Source organism: Lolium rigidum, chromosome 5 (genome assembly GCF_022539505.1).
Source record: "Lolium rigidum isolate FL_2022 chromosome 5, APGP_CSIRO_Lrig_0.1, whole genome shotgun sequence".
In the NCBI taxonomy this organism is placed as follows: domain Eukaryota; kingdom Viridiplantae; phylum Streptophyta; class Magnoliopsida; order Poales; family Poaceae; genus Lolium; species Lolium rigidum.
This window is the reverse complement of record NC_061512.1, coordinates 120,178,278-120,188,742: the sequence shown is the minus strand read 5'-3', so window position 1 is coordinate 120,188,742 and position 10,465 is coordinate 120,178,278. Positions and strand designations below refer to the sequence as shown.

Genomic DNA, 10,465 nt, shown 5'->3' with positions numbered 1-10,465 from the left:
CACGTGTTCCTTGACTCCTACTAGTTCGATAACCTTGGTTTCATACTGAGGGAAAACTCGCTGCTGTACGCATCACACCTTCCTCTTGGGGTTCCCAACGGACGTGTGTTAACTACTACCACGCCAACAGCAGCTAGCTTTTGAAAGTGAGGATATCTTTGTTTGGATTCCGTAAGCACTTCACTAATGTAGTAGACTGGCCTTTGGACTCCATACTCGTGTCCTTCTTCCTGCCGCTCCACCACGATGACGAGGCTGATGACTCTGTTGGTAGCTGCCAGGTAAAGGAGCATAGGCTCTGTCTCCCCTGGTGCTGCTAGGATAGGTGGGGAGGTGAGTATTTCCTTCAACCCTTGAAGTGCTGCATCTGCTACCTCGTCCCAGACAAATTTGTATGTCTTCTTCAATAGCTTGTACAGGGGTAGCGCCTTTTCGCCAAGACGGCTAACAAACCTGCTGATTGCTGCAACACAACCAGTTAGTCGTTGCACATCTTTGAGACAAGTTGGCCTTTTGATGCACATGATTACCTTGATTTTCTCCGGGTTAACTTCAATGCCCCTATTAGAGACGATGAAGCCAAGGAGTTTTCCGGCTGGAATGCCAAATACGCACTTCAGCGGATTCAACATCATCTTGTACCGTCGGAGATTCTTAAAGGTTTCTGTGAGGTCGCTAATCAAGTCGGATCCTTTCCGGGTCATGACTGCGATGTCGTCGACGTAGGCGTGTACGTTCCGGCCAATTTGGTCCTTCAAGCACCGCTGCATCGTGCATTGGTAGGTGGCACCTGCGTTTTTCAAGCCAAAGGGCATAGTAATATAGCAGTAAGTGCCAAATGGGGTGATGAACGAGGTCGCCTTTTGGTCGGACTTCTTCATCCGGATCTGATGATACCCGGAATATGCGTCAAGAAAATACAGAAGTTCCGCCCCTGTCGTCGAATCAATGACTTGGTCAATGCGCGGCAGGGGAAATGGATCCTTCGGACAATGCTTGTTCAAGCCGGAGTAATCGATGCACATTCTTAGTATTTCAGAATTCTTTTTGGGTACAAGGACGGGATTTGCGACCCAATCAGTATGGATAACTTCTATTACAAAACCTGCCTCTAGTAACTTTGCTAATTCCATTCCTATGGCGCGGCGCTTCTTATCTCCAAAGCATCGCATAGCTTTCTTCACCGGTTTAGCCCCCGGGTTTATGTTGAGGTAGTGCTCGGCGAGTTCCCTTGGTACTCCGGACATGTCAGAAGGCTGCCATGCGAAGATATCCATGTTAGCGCGGAGGAACTCGACGAGCGCGTCTTCCTATTTGGGGTCCATGTTGGCTCCGACCGAGACCTGCTTGGTAGCGTCCCCTTCCTTGAAGTTGACTTTCTTGGTCTCTATCGCGGCCTTGAAGGAGTTTTTCTGTTCGGAGATTGTTTCTTGGTGGTCTGCATTTCAGTCGGATCCACCGTGGCTCTGTAGCCTTTCAGCTCCTCTCCAGATATCACAGACTCTGCGAAGGAGGCTTCGCCCAACTCGCACTCATGAGCCTTTTTGTAGTCTCCGGATACGGTAATCATACCATTTGGACCCGGAATCTTGAGCTTGTTGTAGATGTAGCACGCTCTTGCGTGGAACTTGTGGTAGGTGGGCCTGCCGAAGATGACGTGGTAGGAGCTCTTGAAGGGCACGACCTCAAACGTGATCATCTCTTCGCGGAAATTATTAATATCGCCGAAGGCCACGGGAAGTCTGATGCTGCCGAGGGAATTTGCCTTTTTACCCGGAACCACGCCATGAAACTCAGTGTTGCTGTGTTTAAGCTGTTCCTTAGTAAGGTTCATCCGCTCCAGAGTCTCTAGGTACATGATGTTCAAGCTGGCTCCGCCATCCATGAGGCACTTGGAGAAGTCATACTCGTCAATGCGGGGACTTACAACCAAGGCGTAACACTCTTTCGGCATGATGGTAGGACGATCCTGCCTATCAAACGTGCACGGGACTTCCGACCACCTGACATACTGCGGCACAGCCGGGACTGTGGCGTTCAGGATCCGGAAAGCTGACTTGCTTGCGCTGACTGTTGGGGTTCTGAGGAAGGTGTGGTACGCGCCTACACTCTTTTTGCCAAAGGGGTTGGATTTTGCTGCGAATCCGTCTTTGAGGTCCGGCAAAGCGTCATCCTCATCCATTGCCTCGGAACTGTCTTCCTCTTTGTCCTTGTTCTTGCCCTTGCTTCCTTTGCCGCGTGGGCGGTGCTTTCGGGCTCGCTTGTATCCTGCTTCCGGGTCATATTTCAGATCGTTGACCCACTTGCAATTGCGATTTGTGTGAGTGGACTTCCCCGTAGCCGGATCCAGATGGGCCAGGCATGGCATGTCTCTGTACTCTTCGTAAGTTTGTGGAGCGCGGGATCCGGAAGCGGTGACCTCGTCACTACGCTGCTGGCCCCTGCCGGCTCCGCCTCGGCGACCACGACCTCTTCCACCTCCTTGACCTCCGCGCTGAAAGGCTACGGCGATCATCTCGGATCCGCCACTTTTCTGGTCATCGGGTGGATTCTTCCACTTAGTGCCGCTGGTGTTACCGTTATCACGGTTCTTCTTTTGCTGATGTAGGGGAATTGCTGTAGCTGCTAGATCTCCGCCTGCGTCATCATCGGCGGCAGTATGATCACTGGCGATGGAGATCATGTCATCCAAAGTCAGTTTGTTTGCGTTAGCCAAGCAAGTGAGCTTGTGCCGCAGCAATCCTCCTCTTTGTAGTCCACCTATAAAGGCGTGCATAGCCGTGGTGTGATCAACATTTTCACACTCGTTCCTGGTTGCTAGCCATCGGGTGAGGAAGATTCTTGATGTTTCACCCTTCTTCTGGATACATGCCTGTAAGTCGCTTGTCGTGGCAGGTCTCTTGTAGCTGCCCCTGAAGTGCTTTTCAAAAGCGGTCTTCAGGTCAAACCAGCAAAAGATGGAATTCTTCTCGAGGTCGCTGAGCCAGATCCGGGCTGGACCCACAAGGTACAACTGAAGCATGCGGCAGACAATATTAGGGGTTCCTCCGGCAAAGGTTACTCCATTATAGTAATCCTCAATCCAGGTATCCGGCCTTTCTGTGCCATCATAGGTCTTCAGGTTTCCGGGTAGCTTGAGGTTCGGTTCCTCTCGAATCATCCTACCAAAGCACTTTGGGCCTATGTAGTCAGTTCTGTATTCATTGAGACGTTCCCGCGCGTCACGCGAGCCGTGGCGGGGGGATTTTGAGCGAGAGCGAGATCTCTGGCCGCCGCCTCCGCCTCCACCGCTAGGTGGTGGTGAGGGAGATCTGCGAGGGGGCCGATGCGACCTCTTGCTTCCGCCTTCTGACTCTCCCCGCCCTTCACGATGTTGACTCCGGCTTCGATGGCTGCCTTCACCATGGTGCCGGTTGCCTTCGTCGTTCCGGCTTCTGCGAGGCTCCGGGTCACGCTCCTCGTTCCGACTCCTCCTAGGCTCGGGTTCTCGATCGTTGTTCCGGCTTCGGCGGGGTTCCGGCGTACGCTCTCTTCCTCGGAGGCGGCACGTTGTCGCGGATGTTGATTCCACCGGACCATGAGGCCTGGTGTTTCCGACTGGACTGCGGCGGCGAGGAAGTGGAGGACGCGGGTATACGTTGGGTGGAGGTGAGGGATTCCGGTACTTGTTCCTACCAGTATACATCGCATCCTTTCCCTTCCTCGGATCTGACGGAGGTGTCTTTGATGGTACAGGGATTGGATTTGGGTGCTCTCTGGTTTTCCTTCTGCGTTCCGACGATCCGGTTCGCGATTCGTCATCGCGATGGCGATTGTCATAGACGTCCTTCTGCGCGGTAGAGATGCAATGATCCGGGTTGGATTCCAACTTGCGCGAAGTGTCTGCCTTGCTCTGCTGCTTCATTGCTGAGGCAACGAGCGTACGGACGTAGTCGATGTCAATCTCCTCGGTCTTTTTCTTCAAGATCTCCGCAGCCTTCTTCATGTTATCCTTTGGAGTTGCGAGTGGCTGTTGCTCAGTGGGGGTCGCGAAGGTAATCTTCCGGGGAGGTATAGCATCCCGCCTGATTTGATCGGCCTCCCGCTGAAGCTCGGTGACCTTGTCTTTCCAGTGTTCTGCTGGAGCTCCTTGACTTTTACCAGTTGTTCGTCAACCTCAAGCTCTCGCTGGTGGAAATTTTCCACGAAATGCGCGGCTTCTTTCCTTTCATCCAGCATTGCCGCTGCGGTTCTGGCGATTTTCTGGGCTGTTGCCAGCATCTCCTGCCTTTTGGCCTCTAGAGCCTCCGAATCTGCGGCATCGTCAGGGGTTATGGGTTTGTTGAGGATATCTGAATGTGCGATTGCATCCATGCCTGCTTGCTCAACCAGTTCTTCTGGGGACAGGACTTCCTTGTGTGGACGTTCCCGCGAGAGCGGAGATCCTGCACGGGATGGCTGTGGGTCGGAGTGGGTGTTTTCATCCTATGATTCCCGTTGATCCAGCGCCGCCAAGGTTGCGAGAACCTGTTTAGGCTGGGCGGATTCAACTTCGGGCTGATCACCGTATCCGTATTCCTTCACCTTGCGATCGAACTCTTCGATATCCATGGAGGGGGCATCCCCGGAATTGGGCTTAGATTACCCATGATCGATTCTTCCCCGAGCACTCGCTTTCTCCGACTGACCTCCCGCCGATTCGGAGCAACAATATTTTCCGGTTCCTCAACCTGCATGGGGCCTGCTCCGACTTCATGAGGGGCGGCTCCTGCGGTATGGGCTAAGAAGTGTACGAAGTGACACCTTTGCTTCTCTAACACCTGGGAGATCCAGGCGGATCTGCATTGGTCTTCCACCTTTATTTCTCGCTCGGGGGCGGATTGGGTGGGTTTTGATTTTTCCGGATCTAAGGCGGAATCTTCCTTAGGAAGTTCCTCGCATCTCGAATCGGATCTTCGCGACTGCGTCCTGCTCAGCGGCGGTCGCGTCAGCGCTACTTACCAGTGCGTTCCCGTCGGAATCGACGGTTTCGCCGATGAAGATGTGTATGCCGCCAACTGGGATGATGGAGAGCTTGACGGGGTCAGTCTTAGCCGGAATCCAGCACTCGTCCGGAGGGACGATCGGAAGATTTCCGGCGTAAAGGACGCGCCCCACAGCGATGGTGTCGTCGTAGCTTACCATGGCGGAACCCTCCCGGTTCCGGCCTCCGCACGCCGCCGGCCCCACGGTGGGCGCCAACCGTCGTTGCCTAATCGACGGTGCCTCGGAGGAGGGATCCTCACGAGGGGAGAAGAAGTAGGGGCCATAGGGCGGAGTGCACACGGGACGGTGGTACGCGATTTACCCGGCTCCAGAACACCCGCACGATGACGGGGCCTACTACGCTTGTCCGGAATTATCTAGGCGTTTTCGCGTTGTTACAATGAGTTGTGGTTGTGCCTCTAGGGCTCCCGGGATCCGGCTTATAAAGGCGCACCGGATCTAGGGTTTACATGGAGAGTCCTAGCCGGAATACAAGTTGCCTAACTACGGTACATCTGTCTTGCCGTGTACGTCAAGGATCCGCCTTCCTCTAAGAACGTGTCTGGATCCGGATACTTCATGGGCCTTCACGGATCCGGCCTCCTTCGTAGGTCGGTTGGGATCCGGCTTCTGTTCTCGGGCCGGACTTCATCCTTCAGGATCTTCAGCAACTGGGCCGTCCGATGGGCCACATGCCACATCACCGTCTGTAGGCCACCCGAGCTTGCCGGATCTAGGCCATACCGTTGATATACTCATAAAGTATACCCATATCAATTTGGGTGTCCGAAATACGTCGCGTCGCTGAAGATGTCTTGTAGCAAAGACATACTATATTACTATCACACGCACCCTAATTCAAGGCCGTGCGCGCAGGGCTTGTGCCTTTGAGGCGCGCCTCATGCCTCCGGCGTTTCTCCTCGCCACCGCACTGCGCCGCTGCCACCGTCCACGTCTCTCGCCGCCTGACGTCTGAACTTGTCGCCATCCCGGCACCGGAAACGGAAGCTTTGACACCTCTCCTCGCGCTCCTCCTCGCGAACCCCAACAAAACCCACAGCCAAAATCCACGGCCAGAATCCAAACACTCGCCTCCCAGAACCCAGATCACACCAAACCCTAGCGCCGCCTCCGCCTCCAAATCCCGACTCCCGGACGCTCCTCCTCCCCCGATGGCCGACGCCGCCCCACCCTCGCCCGCCATCCTGCCGCCGTCCGGTTCCGCCCCGCTCCTGCCTCCCGCCGACGCCCCGACCCCCGAGGCCGCCGCCAGGACCCCCAACCTCCCCGACACCCCCGCCTCCGCTGCGGATCCCGAGACCCCCTTCTCCGACGCCGCGACCCCCTCCGACGCCGACGCCTCCGCCCTCGCCCCGCCCGACGCGGCGGCCATGGACGACGCCCTCGAGGACGACGGGATCAACGACCCCTCGGGCGCCGCCAGGAAGCACATGACCCTCGCGCCGCCGGCCCCGCCGAGCAAGAAGTCCAAGAAGAAGAGCAGCTGCGTCTGGACCAGGCCCACCTCCCGCAAGGGGAAGAAGAAGGCCAAGCAGCCCAGCCACGCCGCCTCCGGCGGCGCCGGCGCCAGCTCCAGCGGGGCCGGGGGCCGCCCCAGGCCCTCCTGCGGCGAGGACGAGTTCCTCCTCACCCCGGCGCCCCGCCTCGCCGCCGACCGCAACGACGACGGGCCCGACCTGCCCATCCTCCTCTCGCGCGTCTACAGGTCCGAGAAGATCGAGCTCTCCGAGGACCGCCTCACCGCCAGCGGCACCAAGGGCTACCGCATGGTGCGTGCCACCCGCGGCGTCGCGTCCGGCGCCTGGTATTTTGAGGTCAAGGTCCTGCGCATCCCACCCATGGGCGGCACCCGCCTTGGCTGGGCCACCAGCAAGGCTGACATCCAGACACCCGTCGGAGCCGATGGGTACGGTTTCAGTTACCGCAACGTCGATGGCTCCAAGGTCACCAAGGCCTGGAGGGACGATTTCGCTAATGAACCGTATGGCGAAGGAGATGTCCTGGGCTTCTACATTTCTCTGCCTCAGGGGGAGCAGTATGAGCCCAAGCAACCTCAACTGGTTAAGTATAAGGGGATGCCTTTCCATGCACAACCTGCCAAAGATGAGAAGAAGATGGCGGATCCAGTTCCTGGTCAGTAATTCTTGTTAAGCCCCTCTCTCAAATGTTTATGTTTTTTTCTCTCAAAAAAGTTTTATGTTCTATGCTCAACTGCAGGAATGAACTATTTAGGTCTTATAAGGATAACACATTTAAGACAGTAATTCTTAAATGTACATATGGCTACTTGTTTCTGTATGTGTTTTAGTGTTAGACATACATACTAGAAAATTCTAATAAATCACTGTGTGCAGCAATTATGCACTTCGTTAGGAGAAGTCAATCGGTTCAAATCTACATTGCACATGTGGGAAATTAGTTTCATCCACTCATTCATGCTGTGATGTTTCCAAAGTATACAGAGCATCTTGCCTAGTCAATTTAGTAGGCGATATTGTTTCCTCTAAACTATGGAGGAGAGGCATTTGACGCAGAAGCATAATGATGGATGCCGCATACCGTCCATTAGCCAAAACATGAAAGGAAAAGCAATCAAGCAGAATAATTGCCATGCTCCTAAAGCGCAGCAGCTGTCAACTCTTAATATGAATTTACCTAATTGATTTCTGTTAAGCATGGTGTATAGTCTTTCAGACATAAAAAAATGTAGTCTTTTAATGACCCTTGCTCCCCTTCTGCACAAGTGCACTCCACATCACACTACTTACCACCCCTGATACATCAAAGCTATGCTGGTTGGTTGCTACTGCCCATTCTGATTTTCAAACAAAACCGTGTCTTAGTTAGCCCATTGGTGTGAATTCAAAATTTATGACGATGTAGTCTAAGTGTCTAACTTTTGTTCATGTTATTTTTGCATATCAGTCTATCGTAGCACCTTCGTGTCTTGCATGTTAGCTTCCATTATGTTATCCTGCATGGATAAAAAATATGCTTTTTCTTTTAGTGAATCAGAAATATCACCAGTAATGCTTAAAGGGATTTAGTTACCCCTATTATAGCCCTGATTGGGTATTTTTATTTCTGGGTGTTCAGCACATATACAATGATCAGCTGACCTTCTGTAAAATTGTATTGGACTGTGTTTTGCCTGCATGGGCATGGAAGATGTTTTCTTGTTTAAATAGTTGGTTTTGCATTTTGAAACCAGGAATCCTAGCTATGGTTGTATTGCACTTGCATGTCACTACCACTTACTAGCACCTGCTCTCTGAACTTCTCCAAATTCTGGCCGTTGGCTTGTTGTTGAATTACTGATTGTAATCTATAAATGCATATGTAGGAAGTGAGATTGTCTTCTTCAAGAATGGGGTATGCCAAGGCACCGCCTTTGAGGACATTCCTGGAGGACGTTACTACCCAGCTGCATCAATGTACACAATGCCTGGTGAGCCAAGTAGTGAGGTCAGGTTCAACTTTGGGCCTGATTTCGCGCTCTTCCCTGAAGACTTTGCAGGCCGCCCTGTCCCTCGGCCAATGAGTGAGGTGCCTTACCAGGCATATGAGCTGAAGAATGAAGGACCTGCTGAAAATGGTAATGTGGAAAAGGCTGGTTAGTGTAGTTATCGTGCTGTTTTCATTATTGCGTTGAACATATACCCCCTGGAGTCTGAGTAGCTATTGTTGTTGTTACTGTGTCGAAGCTTATTGATGAACTTATTTTATATCCTAGTTAAAAGTCAGCAAACAGGCTGATGGCTGTCACTGGTTTCTTGATTACCATGGAGAATTTTACTGAATATATTTTACTGCTTCCTGGTTAATTAGGAGCAGCAATCATGCTGATGGCTGTAGTCTGTTTATTAATTACATTGTGAAATTTATTCATGAACATATTACTGCTATCTGACTATAATGTGTGATACGGTGCGGTTACCAGCTCTTATTAGGATCTAAGTTACACAATATTGCTCCGCGAGATCATGAACCTCGATGGCGATTACCACCGCCCCCCTACGTGACGTTGAATATGTCATGGACGACTGTTGTTGGAACATCTCGGTGATATCATACGGCACGTCAAAGATGGGCGGTCAGCTTCTCAAGCAGGATCACCCTGCACATCTATCTTGTCCGTAAGACCATAGCAATGGCAGCTAGAGGGGATCGAGCAGTCCAAACACAGTTGATTACCTACTGAAGTTTGCAGTATGTTTTTTTTAGATTGGAGTACGAATTGACGTGTGGTGTCAGATGCAACGAGAAGATCGATCCAGTTCTTGTTCCACTTTGCAGTCCTTTGGTAAAATCTACTTACAGAATTCAATACCCGAGTGTTGCTATCTGATGTGTTATTATATAGTTATAGTCAGATTTCATATTATTCAAATATTCAGATTGTTACTTTGACTGTTTGTTGCTTCTTTGGCACGAATGCATGAGTGAACCTAGACACTGTGCACATATACCTTGCTCAGCAAAAGAGTATAGCTGCGTCAATTCATTATTGATCAAGCACTGCAAGTCACACCAGCTCTATAGATCACGGTAGGAGCAACGCCAATGTTATGGTTGTCAAGGGCACTGAAACAAGGAGCTGCCAGGGCACTCTTACACGTTTTTTGAATTCTGCAGGAGTTGAATTTTTTCCTTTGAAATTTCTGTATTCCAATTAGGCCATGCTTGTGTGAGTCAGCAAACAGTTTGCTCTGTCCATTTGTCTCTCTTAGTTTTCCACATCTTCTATCACCACTGATATGTGCTAAGGAGTGCCGCAACAATTCAAAAAGGGTGTGACTGTATTTGTATTTCTCAGTTGACTAAGAACTAACTTCGCTCTCAGTCAGATGATGTCATCAAATCTCAGTTGCAACTCATGTTTCAACTCATAACTAGCATGAATCACGATGCAAATCAAATGTTTTAGGATTTCACTAAACATGAAGTTAGTTCTCAGCTAGTTGAGAACTAGCAACTCCCATTCAAAAAATATTTTTTATTTATCTAGGTGCCGGTGCTCAGCTTTTTATCACACTAGGTCTGTGAGGTGTTTAGGTTTTAATCGCCCTAGGTTTGAGAATGCGGGTGCTCTTAGAGCGTGTCCGCTTTTTGACATGTTTTTTTTTACATGAGAGCGTGTCCTCTTAACTATTTTGTTAGCGTACCCAATTTGTTCGGGGGAAAGGGCTTTGATGTTTTTGTTGAAATTTGGAGTTCCACTTCTACTTTGTTGTTGGAATTTAGGAGTAGGTAGAACCTAAAAATGTTGAAAAATTGGAGCAACGCTTGCACAAGTTGTATCATGCCACATGTCACAATTGTTTTTAATCTAAATCAAATTTGTACATTGAGGTGAGAAATTTCTTTTTTATTTTGTAACTTTCCGTATTGATCTCTATACGATGTTGTTAGCAAACTTATCCTATCTAACCTTTACTGT

The 10,465-nt window shown here is 51.0% G+C and overlaps 1 protein-coding gene across 1 annotated transcript; it reads left to right on the top strand.

The window, feature by feature from the left end:
• Nucleotides 1–5,895: 5,895 nt before the first annotated feature.
• Nucleotides 5,896–8,865, top strand: LOC124652671 (protein TRAUCO). The gene is made up of 2 exons (XM_047191710.1): nucleotides 5,896–7,158; nucleotides 8,369–8,865. Exons 1-2 carry the CDS (start codon nucleotides 6,177–6,179, stop codon nucleotides 8,641–8,643), a joined length of 1,257 nt encoding a protein of 418 aa, XP_047047666.1. The 5' UTR covers nucleotides 5,896–6,176; the 3' UTR covers nucleotides 8,644–8,865.
• The last annotated feature ends 1,600 nt before the right edge of the window (nucleotides 8,866–10,465 follow it).

What these genes read in the sequence shown, in the direction of transcription:
- LOC124652671 (XM_047191710.1), top strand. Translation starts at nt 6,177, where the DNA reads ATGGCCGACGCCGCCCCACCCTCGCCCGCCATCCTGCCGCCGTCCGGT. An exon ending in GATGGCGGATCCAGTTCCTG is followed by an intron (nt 7,159 to 8,368) that starts GTCAGTAATTCT and finishes ATGCATATGTAG; the next exon opens with GAAGTGAGATTGTCTTCTTC.